This window comes from Schistocerca cancellata, chromosome 2 (genome assembly GCF_023864275.1).
Source record: "Schistocerca cancellata isolate TAMUIC-IGC-003103 chromosome 2, iqSchCanc2.1, whole genome shotgun sequence".
Taxonomy (NCBI): domain Eukaryota; kingdom Metazoa; phylum Arthropoda; class Insecta; order Orthoptera; family Acrididae; genus Schistocerca; species Schistocerca cancellata.
The window spans coordinates 561296330-561317157 of NC_064627.1; the positions used below are offsets into that span (position 1 = coordinate 561296330).

General features: G+C 43.9%; 1 protein-coding gene across 1 annotated transcript in view; it reads right to left on the bottom strand.

Annotated features, from left to right (window-relative positions):
- LOC126146831 (uncharacterized) overlaps positions 1-20828 on the bottom strand; it is a 690215-nt gene that overhangs the window by 6318 nt on the left and 663069 nt on the right. Inside the window, exon 5 of the mRNA XM_049915646.1 lies at positions 10334-10510. Coding sequence (XP_049771603.1) covers positions 10334-10510 — 177 coding nt within the window. The remainder of the gene's footprint in view (positions 1-10333; positions 10511-20828) is intronic.

The following is a 20828-nucleotide window of genomic DNA, read 5'->3' on the forward strand; positions in this document are numbered from 1 at the left end:
AGGTGAGCCGCTAGCAGTGGTGGATGTGGGGAGAGAAATGGCGGAGTTTTGAAATTTGTAAAAATGGATGTCATGAACTGCTGTATATATTATGACTTTTGATGACTATTAAGGTAAATACATTGTTTGTTCTCTATTACAATCTTTCATTTGCTAACTATGACTACTAGTAGTTAGTGCCTTCCGTAGTTTGAATCTGTTATTTAGCTGGCAGTAGTGGTGCTCGCTGTATTGCTGTAGCTTGAGTAACGAAGGTTTTTGTGAGGTAAGTGATTTGTGAAAGGTATAGGTTAATGTTAGTCAGGGCCATTCTTTTGTAGGGATTTTTGAAAGTCAGATTGCGTTGCGCTAAAAATATTGTGTGTCACTTTAGTGAATGTTTGAGTACGTTCAGTTTTGCTCAGCTGTTTGAAAAGCAAATAATGTAAGAGGTTTATCAGCACAGTAATTCAGAAATTGTTCTAAGGGGACGTTTCAAGGGATATTAGTAGTGTCAAAGGTTGTCGAGAACGTCCGTTTCTCATAGTGTTTTTTGTTTTGATCGCGAAATGTGTGGGAATCCACACCCCAAAGAAACGGCGTGGTTTCATTGACACCATTTATGCCACCACCTGAAGGCTAATCGTATCGCGGTGTGTCCATGATGTTTTCCTCGGCCATCCATAAGAAAAGAGCGTGATTTCAACGCCGCACGTCGTAGTTCTGGCCCGCATTGCATAGGCGTCAAAAGAAAGAGGAGGTATCGAGACCATCCCATAGTGCAACAAGTCCGCGCTGGTGCTGGACAGAGTTTTGGTGAAATCTGATGCCAATGTGATATCACTAACCGAACTTACACGTCACATGAGCTTCCGAGTTTGCCATTTTTTCTCATGTGTCGATATCTTGCTGTCTGAAACAACTTCGGGGTCGAAGATGACATCTCAGGGCGCCACACTTATGAGCTCTGAGAAAGGAAGGTTGTACGCCCATTTGAACCAAATTTTAAAATTATGCATCGCAATGGGAGACAGCTAGTGAGTTTCGATGTAGTGATTCTTTAATGTGCTGCGCAGTGTATTTCTTCATTTATTATGATCTGAGAAACCTGGTGTTGCCTGGCTATTTATTTATTCCATTCTTCTATTAATCCATGTGCTCCTCTCTCTTCTCTTTGTCCATCTACTTCTTCTTCCTCTCTCTGTCCATCTCCTCTTGCCCCTTATCATTGTCCCTCCTCTTAACGCCCCTTTCTGTCGCCCTCCCACTCCAATTTTTACCTGTCCCCTCTCACTTTATCCACCTCTCTTCCCTCCTCTTTCTATCCGTCTCCCGTTTTCCCTGTCCATCCTCTCCACCCTTATCTCTGTCAATCTCCGCCACCCCCATGCTCTATCAGTCTCTTCCAGCCCTTCTCTGTCCATTTACTCCTCCCACCATCTCTCAGTCAATCTACTCCTCACCCCGCTATCCATCTACTTCTTCTTCTGTCCATCTTGTGCTGCCCCTCTAATTCCATTTCCTCCACCCCCTTTGGCCAATATCAGCTTCTTCCTTCATCTCTCTCCGTCTTACTCTCCCTCTGTCTGTCCATCTTCGCCTCCCACTCTCCCTGTTCATCTCTTCACCATACCTTTATGTGCCCGTCGCCTCCGTTGCCCTCTGTCACTATTCTCCACTTCATCTGCCCATTTTCCTCCTCCCCCATCTCTCTGCCTGTCTCTTCCTTCCCCTGTCTATGTCTATCTCATCCTCTTTCGATGTCCATCTCCTCGTCCTCCCTTCTGTCTCCATGTTATAATACTGGCCCCAATAGGAGGCTAGTGGTTCTTACACCCACATTATCTCTTTCTGGATTGTAAATAATAAGTGTACCAAATTTGATTGAATATGTTCCATGGGTTTAGAATGAGCTTTCTACCTGTGCATTTGTTCCCTAAGCGAATTTCAAATATATTTCACACATATTCAACTTATTTCACGAGTAATTGTACACATATTTCAGCTCTATGTCTAGGAAATGGCGGCCTGGAGTTTCATTTTCACGCAGCTTAATATTCAAGACACCGTATCTCCTTAAACTATATGCCGTACAATGATATAATTTTGCTGATGTGTTGAGTGGTACAAGTGCCTACTGCCTGCGAAATGTGTTGTGAATAAATGCAGTAAATAAGTCATAAATTGAAAGGTCATTCATGATTGGGTAGTTTCTCACGTATCTCAGTGTTGGTGAGGTCGTATGTCCTGAACTGTTTGTAGCAAAATGATATGTTTTTGCAGGTACATTCAGCGGCAAATGGGGATACTGTCTGAGAAAAGTGTTGCGAATAACTTTAGTAGCAAAAAAGAAATTTAAATGTCAGTCATTACGTGGTACTTTTTTACGCATTCAGCGTTTACGACATCATATCTGCTGAACTAAGTGCCATACAGCGATGTAATTTTTCTGGTACATTCGGTGGCAAATGTGAATACTGTACGGGAAAGTGTGACAAATACAATCTGTTGTAAAGAAGTAATAAACAAAAACATATTGCTTAGTTTGGATGTTTTATTGTATGAACTGCGAAAAAGTAGTAAGGGATAAAATTTCTTCCTTTGTCATTTTGTCAGCGAAAAAATGTTTAATAAAGATTTGAAATTATGAGTAAAGTTTATTGCAAGTCTCTTAGTGGCCTCATTTTTTAATACTGAGTGACTTTGTTGTAGATATTCTCACTATACGGAATACACTGATGTTTCACACCCACGCCTTTGATAGATGGGTGGTTCTTCATTCCACAGTAATTATTTCCAGACAGTAAAGGATACATCTGACAAGTTTGGATGGAATCGGTCCATTGGTTTAGGAGATGTGGTATATACACTCCTGGAAATGGAAAAAAGAACACATTGTCACCGGTGTGTCAGACCCACCATACTTGCTCCGGACACTGCGAGAGGGCTGTACAAGCAATGATCACACGCACGGCACAGCGGACACACCAGGAACCGCGGTGTTGGCCGTCGAATGGCGCTAGCTGCGCAGCATTTGTGCACCGCCGCCGTCAGTGTCAGCCAGTTTGCCGTGGCATACGGAGCTCCATCGCAGTCTTTAACACTGGTAGCATGCCGCGACAGCGTGGACGTGAACCGTACGTGCAGTTGACGGACTTTGAGCGAGGGCGTATAGTGGGCATGCGGGAGGCCGGGTGGACGTACCGCCGAATTGCTCAACACGTGGGGCGTGAGGTCTCCACAGTACATCGATGTTGTCGCCAGTGGTCGGCGGAAGGTGCACGTGCCCGTCGACCTGGGACCGGACCGCAGCGACGCACGGATGCACGCCAAGACCGTAGGATCTTACGCAGTGCCGTAGGGGACCGCACCGCCACTTCCCAGCAAATTAGGGACACTGTTGCTGCTGGGGTATCGGCGAGGACCATTCGCAACCGTCTCCATGAAGCTGGGCTACGGTCCCGCACACTGTTAGGCCGTCTTCCGCTCGCGCCCCAACATCGTGCAGCCCGCCTCCAGTGGTGTCGCGACAGGCGTGAATGGAGGGACGAATGGAGACGTGTCGTCTTCAGCGATAAGAGTCGCTTCTGCCTTGGTGCCAATGATGGTCGTATGCGTGTTTGGCGCCGTGCAGGTGAGCGCCACAATCAGGACTGCATACGACCGAGGCACACAGGGCCAACACCCGGCATCATGGTGTGGGGAGCGATCTCCTACACTGGCCGTACACCACTGGTGATCGTCGAGGGGACACTGAATAGTGCACGGTACATCCAAACCGTCATCGAACCCATCGTTCTACCATTCCTAGACCGGCAAGGGAACTTGCTGTTCCAACAGGACAATGCACGTCCGCATGTATCCCGTGCCAGCCAACGTGCTCTAGAAGGTGTAAGTCAACTACCCTGGCCAGCAAGATCTCCGGATTGTCCCCCATTGAGCATGTTTGGGACTGGATGAAGCGTCGTCTCACGCGGTCTGCACGTCCAGCACGAACGCTGGTCCAACTGAGGCGCCAGGTGGAAATGGCATGGCAAGCCGTTCCACAGGACTACATCCAGCATCTCTACGATCGTCTCCATGGGAGAATAGCAGCCTGCATTGCTGCGAAAGGTGGATATACACTGTACTAGTGCCGACATTGTGCATGCTCTGTTGCCTGTGTCTATGTGCCTGTGGTTCTGTCAGTGTGATCATGTGATGTATCTGACCCCAGGAATGTGTCAATAAAGTTTCCCCTTCCTGGGACAATGAATTCACGGTGTTCTTATTTCAATTTCCAGGAGTGTATAATGATACATACGTATATCCATTTTTATTATTCGTGTAGATTTATTCTCTGTTTGAAGAAGTAGAGAATGCTGTTGGGGATCCGACCCATTACGTGGTGATGGTAGCGGTCAGCCGTCTTCACGCTGCTGCCTCGGAGTGTAGCGGCAGTGGGGAGTCCGGTGCGTCGCATGTTACACCCCAGGTGTTACATGCTTCACCCACTGTCCCTGCTGTCGAGACATCTTCGCGGGTACCGGGCGCGGTTGGGCCACCCTCTCCCCAAGGGGAGTGGCGTGTTCAGCAGCGTTCGCGGCGCACGAGGCGGAGGGTCAATGTGGAAGCTGGCCGTGTGGCATCACCCGCTCTGCCTGTCAGTGGACATGTGGCCGCTCCTTCAGCAAGGTCCGAGCAGGCACACGGGGGGAGGGGTTTATTAGTTATTGGGAGCTCCAACGTTAGGCGGGTGATGGAGCCCCTTAGGGAAATAGCGGGAAGGTCGGAGAAGAAGGCCAGTGTTCACTCTGTCTTCTTGCCGGGGGTCTCATCCGAGATGTGGAGGAGGCCCTGTCGGCGGTGATAGAGAGCACTGGGTGCACGCGACTGCAAATTGTTGCTCATGTCGGCACCAATGACTCCTGCCGTCTGAGTTCAGAGGTCATCCTCAGTTCGTACAGGCGGTTCGCGGAACTGCTGAATGCGGAAAGACTCGCTCGCGGGGAGGAATCTGAGCTAACTATTTGTAGTATCGTTCCCACAACCGATCGCGGTCCTCTGGTTTGGAGCCGAGTAGAAGGCTTAAATCAGAGGCTCAGACGATGCTGCGGAGATCTGGGGTGCAAATTTCTCGACCTCCGCTATCGGGTGGAGAAATGTAGGGTCCCACTGAACAGGTCAGGCGTGCATTACACGCCGCAAGCGGCTACAAGGGTAGCGGAGTACGTGTGGAGTGCACATGTGGGTTTTTTAGGTTAGAGAACTCCTTCCCTAGGCCCGACAAGACGCCTCCTGAGACGCGGTAAGGTAGGAGTAGGCAAATTGCAACAGGGAATAACAATATTAATGTGCTAATTGTAAACTGCAGGAGCGTTATAGAAAGGTCCCAGAACTGCTCATTAATAAACGGTCACAATGCCCATATAGTACTAGGAACAGAAAGTCGGCTGAAACCAGACGTAAACAGAAATGAAATCCGAAACTCAGATTGGAATGTATACCGCAGAGAGAGGCTGGACAGTGAAGGGGGAGGCGAGTTTATAGCGATAAAAAGTGCAATAGTATCGAAGGAAATGGTAGGAAATCCGAAATGTGAAATAATTTGGGTGAAGGTCACGGTTAAAGCCGGTTCAGACATGGTAATTGGATGTCTCTATAGGCCCCTGGCTCAGCAGCTGTTGTGACTGACCACTTGAAGGATAATTTGGAAAATATTTCGAGTAGATTTTCCCACCATGTTATAGTTCTGGGTGGAGATTTTAATTTGCCGGATGTAAACCGAGAGACTCAAACGTTCATAACGGGTGGCAGGGACAAAGAATCCAGTGAAATTTTTTTAAGTGCTTTATCTGAAAACTACCTTGAGCAGTTAAACAGAGAACCGACTCGTGGCGATAACATATTAGACCTTCTGGTGACAAACAGCCCCGAACTATTTGAAACAGTTAACGCAGGACAGGGAATCAGCGATCATAAAGCGGTTACTGCATCGGTGATTTCAGCCGTAAATAGAAATACTAAAAAAGGTAGGGAGATTTTTCTGTTTAGCAAATGTGACAAAAAGCAGATTTCAGAGTACCTGATGGCTCAACAGAAAAGTTTTGTCCCAAGTACAGATAGTGTTGAGGATCAGTCTACAACGTTCAAAACCATCGTACAATATGCGTTAGATGAGTATGTGCCAAGCAAGATCGTAAGAGATGGAAAAGAGCCACCGTGGTACAACAATTGAGTTAGAAAACTGCTGTGGAAGCAAAGGGAACTTCACAGCAAACATAAACATAGCCAAAGCCTTGCAGACAAACAAAAATTACGCGCAGCGAAATGTAGTGAGAGGAGGGCTATGCGAGAGGCGTTCAATGAATTCGAAAGTAAAGTTCTGTGTACTGACTTGGCAGAAAATCCCAAGAAATTTGGTCTTATGTCAAAGCTGTAGGTGGATCAAAATAAAATGTCCAGACACTCTGTTACCAAAATGGTACTAAAACAAAGGAAGACAGACTAAAGGCTGAAATACTACATGTCTTTTTCCAAAGCTGTTTCACAGAGGAAGACTGCACTGTAGTTCCTTCTCTAGTTTGTCGCACAGATGACAAAATGGTAGATATCGAAATAGACGACAGAGGGAAAGAGAAACAATTAAAATGGCTCAAAAGAGGAAAGACCAGTTCGATTTTACACAGTTTACGCGTAGGAACGTGCCCCCCTTCTTGCAGCGGTGTACCGTAGGTCTCTAGAAGAGCGTAGCGTTCCAAAGGATTGGAAAATCTACATCTACATCTGCATCCATACTCCGCAAGCCACCTGACGGTGTGTGGCGGAGGGTACCTTCAGTACCTCTATCGGTTCTCCCTTCTATTCCAGTCTCGTATTGTTCGTGGAAAGAAGGATTGTCGGTATGCCTCTGTGTGGGCTCTAATCTCTCTGATTTTATCCTCATGGTCTCTTCGCGAGATATACGTAGGAGGGAGCAATATACTACTTGACTCTTCGGTGAAGGTATGTTCTCGAAACTTTGACAAAAGCCCGTACCGAGCTACTGAGCGTCTCTCCTGCAGAGTCTTCCACTGGAGTTTATCTATCATCTCCGTAACGCTTTCGCGATTACTAAATGATCCTGTAACGAAGCGCGCTGCTCTCCGTTGGATCTTCTCTATGTCTTGTATCAACCCTATCTGGTACGGATCCCACACTGCTGAGCAGTATTCAAGCAGTGGGCGAACAAGCGTACTGTAACCTACTTCTTTTGTTTTCGGATTGCATTTCCTTAGGATTCTTCCAATGAATCTCAGTCTGGCATCTGCTTTACCGACAATCAACATTATATGATCATTCCATTTTAAATCACTCCTAATGCGTACTCCCAGATAATTTATGGTATTAACTGCTTCCAGTTGCTGACCTGCTATTTTGTAGCTAAATGATAAAGGATCTATCTTTCTGTGTATTCGCAGCACATTACACTTGTCTACATTGAGATTCAGTTGCCATTCCCTGCACCATGCGTCAATTCGCTGCAGATCCTCCTAAATTTCAGTACAATTTCCCATTGTTACAACCTCTCGATACACCACAGCATCATCTGCAAAAAGCCTCAGTGAACTTCCGATGTCATCCACCAGGTCATTTATGTATATTGTGAATAGCAACGGTCCTATGACACTCCCCTGCGGCACACCTGAAATTACTCTTACTTCGGAAGACTTCTCTCCATTGAGAATAACATGCTGCGTCCTGTTATCTAGGAACTCCTCAATCCAATCACACAATTGGTCTGATAGTCCATATGCTCTTACTTTGTTCAATAAACGACTGTGGGGAACTGTATCGAACGCCTTGCGGAAGTCAAGAAACACGGCATCTACCTGTGAACCCGTGTCTATGGCCCTCTGAGTCTCGTGGACGAATAGCGCGAGCTGGGTTTCACATGACCGTCTTTTTCGAAACCCATGCTGATTCCTACAGAGTAGATTTCTAGTCTCCAGAAAAGTCATTATACTCGAACACAACACGTGTTCCAAAATTCTACAACTGATCGACGTTAGAGATATAGGTCTATAGTTCTGCACATCTGTTCGACGTCCCTTCTTGAAAACGGGGATGACCTGTGCCCTTTTCCAATCCTTTGGAACGCTACGCTCTTCTAGAGACCTACGGTACACCGCTGCAATAAGGGGGGCAAGTTCCTTCGCGTACTCTGTGTAAAACTGAACTGGTATCCCATCAGGTCCAGAGGCCTTTCCTCTTTTGAGCGATTTTAATTGTTTCTCTATCCCTCTGTCGTCTATTTCGATATCTACCATTTTGTCATCTGTGCGACAATCTAGAGAAGGAACTACAGTGCAATCTTCCTCTGTGAAACAACTTTGGAAAAAGACATTTAGTATTTCGGCCTTTAGTCTGTCATCCTCTGTTTCAGTACCATTTTGGTCACAGAGTGTCTGGACATTTTGTTTTGATCCACCTACCGCTTTGACATAAGACCAAAATTTCTTAGGATTTTCTGCCAAGTCAGTACATAGAACTTTACTTTCGAATTCATTGAACGCCTCTCGCATAGCTCTCTTCACACTACATTTCGCTCCGCGTAATTTTTGTTTGTCTGCAAGGCTTTGGCTATGTTTATGTTTGCTGTGAAGTTCCCTTTGCTTCCGCAGCAGTTTTCTAACTCGGTTGTTGAACCACGGTGGCTCTTTTCCATCTCTTACGATCTTGCTTGGCACATACTCATCTAACGCATATTGTACGATGGTTTTGAACTTTGTCCACTGATCCTCAACACTATCAGTACTTGAGACAAAACTTTTGTGTTGAGCCAACAGGTACTCTGAAATCTGCTTTTTGTCACAGGTCATCCCCGTTTTCAAGAAGGGACGTCGAACAGATGTGCAGAACTATAGACCTATATCTCCAACGTTGATCAGTTGTAGAATTTTGGAACACGTATTATGTTCGAGTATAATGACTTTTCTGGAGACTAGAAATCTACTCTGTAGGAACCAGCATGGGTTTCGAAAAAGACGGTCGTGTGAAACCCAGCTTGCGCTATTCGTCCACGAGACTCAGAGGGCCATAGACACGGGTTCACAGGTAGATGCCGTTTTCCTTGAGTTCCGCAAGGCGTTCGATACAGTTCCCGACAGTGGTTTACTGAACAAAGTAAGAGCATATGGACTATCAGACCAATTGTGTGATTGGATTGAAGAGTTCCTAGATAACAGAACGCAGCATGTCATTCTCAATGGAGAGAAGTCTTCCGAAGTGAGAGTGATTTCAGGTGTGCCGCAGGGCAGTGTCGTAGGACCGTTGCAATTCACAATATACATAAATGACCTTGTGGATGACATCGGAAGTTCACTGAGACTTTTTGCGGATGATGCTGTGGTATATCGAGAGGTTGTAACAAGGGAAAATTGTACTGAAATGCAGAAGGATATGCAGCGAATTGACGCATGGTTCAGGGAATGGCAATTGAATCTCAATGTAGACAAGTGTAATGTGCTGCGAATACAAAGAAAGATAGCTCCCTTGTCATTTAGCTACAAAATAGCAGGTCATCAACTGGAAGCAGTTAATTCCATAAATTATCTGGGAGTACGCATTAGGAGTGATTTAAAATGGAATTATCATATAAAGTTGATCGTCGGTAAAGCAGATGCCAGACTGAGATTCATCGAAAGAATCCTGAAAAAATGCAATCCGAAAACATAGGAAGTAGGTTACAGTAGGCTTGTTCGCCCACTGCCTGAATACTGCTCAGCACTGTGGGATCCGTACCAGATAGGGTTGATAGAAGAGGTACAGAAGATCCAACGGAGAGCAGCGCGATTCGTTACAGGATCATTTAGTAATCGCGAAAGCGTTACGGAGATGATAGATAAATTCCAATGGAAGACTCTGCAGGAGAGACGCCCAGTAGCTCGGTACGGGCTTTTGTTGAAGTTTCGAGAACATACTTTCACCGAAGAGTCAAGTAGTATATTGCTCCCTGCTACTTATATCTCGCGAAGAGACCATGAGAATAAAATCAGAGAGATTAGAGCCCACACAGAAGCATACCGACAATCCTTCTTTCCACGAACAATACGAGAATGGAATAGAAGGGAGAACCGATAGAGGTACTCAAGGTACCCTCCGCCACACACCGTCAGGTGGCTTGCGGAGTATGGATGTAGATGTAGATGTAGATTACACCGGGTCAACCCGAGCTCAACCAATAAAATATTAGTATGTTGTAAGCGGATGTTCACTGACAGATTTGGGATTAAGGAACTGTGGTCTCCAATGACACGTCAAAGAGTAATGCATTCCTTGTGATTTGTTGGCCCCCACTTATCCGTGTGTCTGTGTCGCCGTGGACTGTACGCACCGAGCGGCGTCTTGCTCTTCCAGAGGCTGTTGATGAGCGTGGGGTCTCCGCGGCGCCACTCGCGCCAGACGCGGCCCCTGCGGATGATGGGGCCGCCGCCGCCCGGGTTGGGCGTCGACGGGGAGCCCGCCTGCGGCTGTCCGTGCTGACCCTGCGGCGCCGGCGAGCTCACCGCCACTGGAACACGACACGAGGCGGCGAGTGAACACCGCGCGCGTCACATGGCTGTACTTTTGGTCACATTTTGGTCACTCACGCATTCATTGAGAGCTGAATGTGCCGCCTGATTCATCAGGTTTTAACCTTCACAATTAGATTTACTAGGTGATCAAAAAGTCAGTATAAATTTGAAAACGGAATAAATCACGGAATAATGTAGATAGAAAGATACAAATTGACACACATGGTTGGAATGACATGGGGTTTTATTAGAACCAAAAAAATACAATTGTCCGACAGATGGCGCTTCATCTGATCACAATAGCAATAATTAGCATAACAAAGTAAGACAAAGATGATGTTCTTTACAGGAAATGCTCAATGTGTCGACCATCATTCCTCAACAATAGCTGTAGTCGAGGAATAATGTTGTGAACAGCAATATAAAGCATGTCCGGAGTTATCGTGAGGCATTGGCGTCGGATATTGTCTTTCAGCATCCCTAGAAATGTCGGTCGATGACGATACACTTGCGACTTCAGGTAACCCCAAAGCCAATAATCGCATCGTCTCGGGACCTGGGAGGCCAAGCATGACGAAAATGGCGGCTGAGCACACGATCATCACCAAACGACGTGCGCAATAGATCTTTCAATCGTCTAGCTATATGGTGTGGAGCGCCATCCTGCATAAACATCGTACGTTCCAGCAGGTGTTTATCAGCCAGGCTGGGGGTGATGTGATTCAGTAACATATCGGCGTACCTCTCACCCGTCACAGTAGCAGTTACAAAACCAGAATCACACATTTCCTCGAAGAAAAAAGGCCCGATAACGGTAGGTGTGGTAAATCAAACACATACCGTGACTTTGTCAACCTGCTGCGACTGCTGGCGCATCTGATTCTCTCTCTCATTACAGCTCCTTTTATAAACGATTGTCATGCGCAGTCACTGACGTTTTGCTGTCCAGCGCCATCCGTCGAACACTTTGCGAACTTCGTTTTTTTTTTTTGGTTGTTCTAATAAAACCCCAAGTCATTCGAAGCACGTGTGACAATTTTTACCTCTCTATCTACATTCTTCCGTGGTTTATTAAGTTTTCAAATTTATACTGACTTTTTGATCACCGGGTATTTCTTACGACGAACTTTCCATAAGTAATGCAACACTTTTTTTTCTGAAACCAGGTTAGTTTTAATCGGGATTCGAATACACCATATTATTTCCCAACCTTTTGGCTTCAAACTCCTATTTTTCAACATAATTTCGGCTCAATGCGACGGCCTTACGTTGTCTTACTGGGAGGCATTAACAACATCCGAATCATCCACTTACTGTTTCCAGCGAAGTGCATCCTCCATCGGACCAATGAGACGCTCTTTGTCGTCTTCTGTTAGGCGGCAAGGAAACCAGCACAAGCACACTTTTCACTACCCCGAACGGTGGACAAGTGTGTCATTACAACCAGCAAAGACGTCCAGTTCTGCAGCGAGGTGTTTGATTGTGATCCGTCGGTCACGTCGAATGAGAGTATCCGCACTTTCCAACATTGTACGCGCCACAGCTATGTGCTGATGGCCAGCAGGCCGGAGATCGGACAGTTTTGCCTCAACTCGTTGTGATGAGGGGTGATACACTACGCCCAACAACTCACCGTGCTTTTGTTCACTGCCAAATCTCCGTAGACATTCTGCGAGCGTCTATCAGTGTCTGCCATGCTCTGGTTTTCCACCAAAAGAAATTCAATGACAGCTGCTATATATAGCGTCGTCATCTGTCTGAGCGTCATGGAACTATAGAGGCAGAAGCAGGAATATTCTACCATGTCCCACAGCAAATTCCGCATTTTTTGTCAACCTAAACTGGCTGAGAAAAAAACTTGTGTTGCATTACTTGTTGAATGCCCCTCGTACAATGGCCCGTAAGCTCTCTACATCAGATGAAATCAGTGGTTTATCAGTAATTATAGTAATGTAGAAATTTCCGAAGAATTATGTTTCACCAACAACAAAAAATAATAAAATAAAATAAAATCATTGACCGTTAGCACGATAGTAATACCGCTAATTTATTGAGCCGTGTCACTTTATCGATTACGCTTATTATGTTCGAGACATCATTCGACTGTTATCAAAGAAGTGATCTACAGCCTTTTTTTTTTTTTTTTTTTTTTTTTTTTTTTTTTTTTTTTTTTTGGGGACCCTGAGACTGGAGGTGAAACGGCCAGTATTGTGACAGGAGTCTTCTGTTGGTAGTACTGCTACCATGACATCGGAGGAGACATAGATTACCGGAAGCGCAACGTACCGTATTATGACTGATTGTGAAGGAAACACTTTCAAACATTTCATCTGGAACTTAGCAGCCCGAGATAAATACAACGTTGCTGAACAGTTACACATTGCTGTGTCACGTCAATTTTAGTGCTCAAAACATTTAATGAATTTCATTTGATATCTCACGAAGTGCACGAACATTTGACCGTGCAGACTGTGCGATAAACTACTAACAATCGGTTGGAATTGTATATGCATGAATTCGATCACATTAAGCCTGTAATCTTCACAAGCATTAAAACCCTTTCATAATTAAAATTTTATTAAACTGATATATCAGTTTTAAAAAAAAGTACAAGTTGAAATTTTCTATAAATAAATGAGCTTAAAACAGAGCATGTCTTGTTCAATAAGTACTTTTATTGTTAATGACAATTCTCATACATGCAGACATGCAGTCTGCATTTAGCCTTAACCTATACAATAAAAAAATGAAGCTGACTTCTCCATATTCATGTTCCCTCTTCGATCGGTCAAGTTCTCGGCAGGTCTTGTATCGTCTCCCTCTGGTCTTAACATTAATTAGGTGTATTAGTGAATACGTTCCAAAGTGTGCAGCAGCTCGTCTTTCTACCGATTTTAGTTATAAGTAGACTGGGCGCACCGGCAGGTAGGTTACGCTTGTACGGAAACGCGTCAATAATACAATTCAATTTTATTTTCGATCATGAACACTTCCTACTGGTGTGACATAATATCGATACTCTTGGTTTAAATCTTCACTCCCCCTTCCGAAAATTCGCAAGGTTAACGTACCATTTGCTTACGCAACGCAGTCGATCACCAACTCAAGTGCTCGTCATTCGTGGTGGGTGCATTCCAAACCCATGCACGGTGACCTAGGCCAGTGGCGCTGCTACCACTGGACAAGACTCCCGTCACAATACTGGCCACGCCGCCTCCAGAGTCCACACTCTGCCCCCGGTCTATGAGCGATGGCTGGTCTTGCAGCAGCACGCATCGTACTCACCTCCAGAGCTTCACCTTTTACTGACCACCGCTCTGTCTCAACCTGCGACTATTCTCCTCCTCGTACTCTGTCCATCGATTGATTATACATACACATTGCATAGTCCATTCTTTGAAAACAGCCGAATACAGGCTCGATCATAACCTACCGTAGTCGGTAATGTGATGCGTCTCGTTAATAAAACTTCATGTACTGATCACTTTTCTCATTTCATAAGTCATAAAAACTTAGGTGATCCCCTGTGACAAGAAAAAGGGAAAAAGACAGAGAAAAATAATTTCCTAAAGAGACCGATACCAATGAACACCACCCCATTTCATCTCAATATTTTAATGTACTTGCTATAAATTCTAATAATAAAGTTAGCATTACATATTACAGAACTTCTTTCTAAAACAAAAATATTCCAATACGTCTTTTAATAACTTACAAAGTGGTAGAAAACTACCTAATAACGCTATACTTTAAAGTAGTTCCATCGTAACATTGGCTTATAGAACGTTCTGTTACTTCCTATAGAAGCTACCCTATATGTAATTACTATGTGTCTAATTTAGATTTTTTCTCAGATATAATGTTCAAACATTAACTTGCAGATAGTATTTCACCCTCGCCACCCATGGTCACAGTTTGTTTTGTATGACGCAGGCTGTCTCATAACACTTACAAGGGAACCTCCCCATCGCACCCCCCTCAGATTTAGTTATAAGTTGGCACAGTGGATAGGCCTTGAAAAATTGAACACAGATCAGTCGAGAAAACAGGAAGAAGTTGTGTGAAACTATGAAAGAAATAAGCAAAATATACAAACTGAGTAGTCCATGCGGAACATATGCAACATCAAGGAACGCTAGGACGTGGGAGCGACGTGGTCCCCTGGTTAGCGTGAGCACATATGGAAGCAGAGGTCCTTGGTTCAAGTCTCCCCTCGAGTGAAAAAGTTTAATTTTTTATTTTCAGACAATTTTAGTGTGGGAGTAGACGTGATTACCATTCCTCCAGGTTGTACACCTCTTGTGCAACCGTTAGATGTGTTCGGTTTTCGGCAAGTGAAATACTTCGTGAAAAGATTCTATGATTTTGCGAAGCTGCACAGGTACACAGAGCAGTACTGTTTACGTGATCGTGTGTCAATTATCAAAGTTCAGGCACTCACACATAATCAACTTCGCTCTCCAAAATTCGAGGACATGTTCAGATTTGCTTGGACGTATGCAGGATTTGACGGTCTACACACGGAAAATTTTGAAAACGTTAAAAACATATGTTTTGACAGGGAAAACTGTGCGACTGTCGAACTGTTGCATTCATTTGTTGCAGTTTATGTGACAAACTCTTATGTTTTCATCACTTTTTGGGAGTGATTATCACATCCACAAGAAAACCTAAATCGGGCAAGGTAGAAGAATCTTTTTACCCATTCGCCAAGTGTAGAAGTTAGGTGGGTCGACAACATATTCCTGTCATGTGACGGACATGCGGTCACCAGTGTCGTATAGAATATATCAGTCGTGTTTTCCTGTGGAGAATCGGTTGATCTATGACCTTTCGATCAAATGTTTTCGGTTCCCATTGGAGAGGTACGTCCTTTCGTCTACTAACCGCACGGTTTTGCGGTGCGATCGCAAAACACAGACACTAAACTTATTACAGTGAACAGAGACGTCAATGAACGAACGGACAGATCATAACTTTGCGAAAATAAAGAAATTAAAATTTTCAGTCGAGGGAAAACTTGAACCAAGGACCTCTCGTTCCACAGCTGATCACTCTAACCACGGGACCACGACGCTCCTGCGCTCATGTTCTCCTTGATGTTACCTATCTTGCACATGGACTGCTCAGTTTGTATATTTTGCTTATTTTTTTCATAGTTCCACACAACTTCTTCCTGTTTTCTCCATTGATCTGTGTTCAGTTTTTCAAGGCCTATCCACTGTGCCAACTTATAAATAAATCTGCGGGGGGTGCGATGGGGAGGTTCCCTTGTTAGCAATAGTCCATGGTGTATAGTGCAACTGTGGACTGTTTTTCATTCGAGACAATTATATTAGAACACTTTTTCTTCATGTTGTCAGTAACTTCTTGTTCATGGGTCGATCCTGTGGCTTGCTGTAAAATATTTATGGCATTATTCTGTGCTAGAGGACATCTTCTAAATATTTCGACTCTGGACACAAGCTTCCCATTAGTGACACAAAATTATTAACTAGTGTAATACCCATGTGATTTTTGCATGAAATCTGCACATTTTTAGTTCCATTTATAACACCTTAAAGGTATGATCCTGAATTTCGGTTAAAACTGTTGACATGTTTAAAAATTTTGATGTAACAAGGCTTCTGCTTAGAGATCTTGGCACTTTTTGTGTCTCATTAGTTCAGACATTCCGCACGAAAGATCAAAACTACAGATTTTGCAGTAAGCTTTTGTAACTCCCTTATTATAGCTCTTTAGCCAAGACTTAAACTCAGGATGGTCCAACCAAGAAGTTTAAAATTTTTGCCTATTTTTTTCCTTTACTTAATACTTGCTTTGATGATCCTAAATTATAAGATATAGAAAGTGATCTGTCATCATTTTCTTCCGCGGTTAATAAAATAAAGCTCAAATGAATAATTAATAGAACATTTTGTCGCAATTGTTTGGCAATGCGGAATGAAAAACAAACATATTGTACAATACCTGTACGAGAAGCTGACCGATTGTACCAAGAAACTGATTGTTGCATGTCGGAAGCAGTCGGAATACTTGGAGGCGACTACATTTTTATGCCATGGCAGCCAAAGTCAGCGATCTAACAGCTGTGGCATTCCTGATTCCTAGTATTACAAAAGCCGTACGACTTCAACATTCGTTTTTCCAATAGGTGATTTCAGAGATCCATTTCCCTTCTGAAGAAGACAAATTAATGTTTGTCGAAACCATGGTGAAGGACACATGGTAAAGGGTTAGTATTAATCCTGCAACTGGCTGGCTGTTGTTTTGAAGTTATTCAAGTTTCTACGTGTACCGTTGGTGAAGTACAGCCACGTTTAAAATTTTATTACAACAGCCTTATTCTATTTTCATATTCTTTCCAACGAGTAAGTGCCACATTTCAAGATGACTCTGTATAACCCGCATTCACGAAACCTTGTTAGTTATATGTGTTATTTTTCTCACATTAACTGACGAGTGTAAGGCGCGTAGTGCCGTAACATATCCCGAAAACATCTCCCTTCTCGCGTCCCGACATCGCACAGCAGTTTGTCTGCTTTACCTCTATACTTCATACGCTCCGCTGAAGTTGGTCAACTTTAAGTGCGGTTACCGTAATTATACGCTAAAGCGCTAAAGAAACTGGTATAGTCATGCGTACTTAAATACAGAGATACGTAAACAGGCAGAGCAGGGCGCTGCGTCGGCAACGCGTATGTAGGACAACAAATGTCTGGCGCAGTTGTTAGATTGGTTAATGCTGCTACAATGGCAAGTTATCAAGATTTAAGCGAGTTTTAATGTGGTGTTATAGTTGGCGTGCGTGGAATGGGACACGGCATCTCCAAGGTAGGGATGAAGGGATTTTCCCATACGACCATTTTACGACTATACCGTGAATATCAGAAATCCGGTAACACATCATATCTCCGACACTGCTGCGGCCGGAAAAAGATCTTGGAAGAACGGGACCAACGACGACTGCAGAGAATCGTTCGACGTGACAGATGTGCAACTCTTCCGCAAATTGCTGCAGATTGCAATGTTGGGCCATCAACAAGTGTCAGCGTGCGAATCTTTCAACGAACCTCATCTTCATCCCCTCGTACTCTTACGGATCTATGGACAGCCCAGCAGGGTTCATGGTGAGACCTGAGTTCCTCCTGGCGTATACAACTTTCAAATAACTTCCGGGAATTCAGCCAGGTAACACTTTCAGCGACCGCCGATATTTCGGTGGCAGAACACCCCGCCGTTTCCAAGGCAAACAGCAATGGACAGGCAACGTACATGCAAATTTAAAACCTCGGTTCTCGGACTGATGCAGGAAAGAGAACAAACACACTGAACTCTTTTGCCACCAAAGATGACCATGTCAGAGATATCGATAGACTACGAACTCGCGGGTGAGGTAGCATTGACTCTGTCCCTCTGTTTTTTGACGAGGGGGAGAGCCGGATTCCAAACAGAGTTTAAACAAAAAACTCCATCCCTGTTAACGAGGTTGCACGCTTATTTAATCTCAACTGCCTCCTTAATGACACTGTCCCTATAGTTGGACTTGCATGTCAATATCTCGGTGTTATTATATAACATGGCGTGACCAGTATCCAAGCAATGTTCGGCGATAGCAGATCTACTTGGCTGCTGTAATCGTGTGTGCCGGTTTGCTCAATACATCGGTCCTCCACGCTCCTGATAGTTTGACCAATGTGTGCCATGCCGCAACTACAATGAATGCGATATACACCCACCTTACGCAGACCAAGATCATCCTTAACAGAACTCGAAAGCACACTAATTCTAGATGGAGGTCGGAAAACACTTTTCACATCGTATTACCGTAAAATACGACCGATCTTGTTGGAAGTGTTTCCTACGTAAGGCAAAAAGGCAGTAGAGAGGCGAAGAGAAAAGTGAAAACATGGCTACGTAGAGATAAAAGGAAGTGGATAGACGAGCAAGCAAAGTTAGCTGAAGAGGCAGCAAAACAAGGAAATATAAAAGAGCTCTATAACATAACCAAAAGGTTGTCAATTAAGAAAAATTTCAAGGACAACAGTCACCCAAGCAAAATACAGCAAAGAGCAATAAGGGGTCATGGTGTATCAGTTACAACTAATATGGTCACATTGCAAGACAATGCTGTGTACTGGAGAAAAAACCCAACAAGTTAATCTAAAATGATAAAACTTCCATCGTAGGTTTTATAGATTCTTCTTATTCAATGAACCCGGTCGTATGAACGTGGAGATTTCTGAGTGCACTAAACAAATTGTGGGTGGATGTGTGATGTACGAAGCCTACTGATATTTATCACAACTGTTGCCAGTAAGACGCCGCTTCATGTGGAAAGTATGAGAAATGTCAGTTTGATACTGAATGGTGACTAAAACAGAATTGAGTTAAGAGATGAATCATATGTACCCAAAACTTATTGGTAAACTTTAGACAGTTAGTGCAATGGTCATAAACAGATGCCAAGTAAATTTTAAGAATGAGGGGTGTGACATACAAAAAAGGGAGGGAACGCCTGTCTGTGTTCGGCGGAACTGACAAATAATTTGTATTTTGCTAAATAAACACAAAGTGAATGGAAATTTTACGAGTACATTGCAAAACTTCGCGGCATAGTACTTCTCTGAGGCCTCCAAAACTCTTTAAGAAGAACCACGAACTTAAATTGATAACGCGAAAATTATAGCCTTAGGGGTACATCTTAAGGAGGAAAACTCGCACAGTATTTCCCAATGACTAACGCTATGTGACAGGAGTGGAATGTTGGATATTATTTTTAGCCAATGACTAGACACAGAGTAAAAGCCTCCAATTTAATGTAAGTGATGGGACCGATCAGAGATAATGATTAAATTTAATATTTTCATTTATTCATAAGCACATTTACGGGAACAACAAATAAAATGAACAATCAAAAACCAGTGACAATTATATCTGTTCAAATTTGCATGAAGATTAAATAGAAAGTAGTGTCACTCCTCTGTTACTTAAGAATTTACTGTCCCACAAAGTCCTACGATAACTGACAACTATTTAATCCTGTAATTCTCGATCAGAACAGTGACCGGAAGTTGGTGACTAATACCCAGAAGTCCACACATTCATTACCACTGCAAAAGGAGATGAGACAGGCGATCTTCCTGGATTCCACAAGTGTGAAATCAACTTGAACTACTCAGCAGGTGCTGCGATTTATGCTCATCGGACCTTGCTGCACCGATCTGTGTGTTGCATATGAGCTGGCTCTTCACAAAGACAGAGTCGTTAGCAACCTTTCGGACTCCAAGATGACGCAGTCTCTACCGCACTGCTACGCTAAATCGATCAGAACACCGTTGCATCATAACGCAAATTCGATGCGGACACTTTTAATTTCATACTCGGATCTGCTTACTTTGCAGTTCTGACTTATGTCCCACCTGTTCCTTGCCGCCAAAAGGCACCAGTGGCCAGTCAAAATACGAATCACTGCGGTCCAATAACGAGGGTTCCCTTCAATAGAGAATTCTGCCAGAATTTCGGGTCTTTTTCAGAATCCACTGACAACAAGCAAAGCTCTCCCCTGGTACCAAAAAGCATTCACTTCAGCGCTGCGATCTGGCGTCCCATGTCTTTACGTCAACCGCACATTCCCCCACCAACGTCCATAAGGTCGCAACCGGGTTCGAGAAATTCACAGAGGACCGCTACAAGGTTAGAGTTTATTTCCTGCGGGCCTCGCTTTCTACAGATGATACTTTTATGACTAGTATTAGTGATGTCAAATGACAATCAAGTAATAATGGTCGAAGGCTACATTTCTGATGGGAGAATATCTACGGGTACTCCGATAAAGGATTACAACTTACACCAGTAAAGAGAGAAAGAAGAGGAGGGTCTCAGTTTATTTCGCCCAATTCCATGTTTGAATGGTCCTGAGACTGTTGAAGAAGATTTATCATCTGCTCGTAGTGGTCCATGGAAAAAAGCAATTGTAGAAGAATATGACTCTTTAATGCAAAACACAAGTTGGCCGTTGACAGATCTCCAACAAGGGAACAGATTATTACCTTATAAGTAGAAATTTAAGAAGAATACAAATGAGAAGAGAGAAATAATTAGGTATAACCCAGCATTAGTGGTTAAGAGAAGTGTTCAAAGGAAAGGTGCTGATTTTGATTAAGTCTACTCACCAGTTACAAGGTACACTTCAGCTCAGTACCTGTCTGCTTCACCCGAAGGATACAGCCTAGACATGGAGCAGATGGATGCAGTAAGTGCATTTCTGGAGAACACTGACATCGAAATTTATGTGTCATATCCAGCTATGTG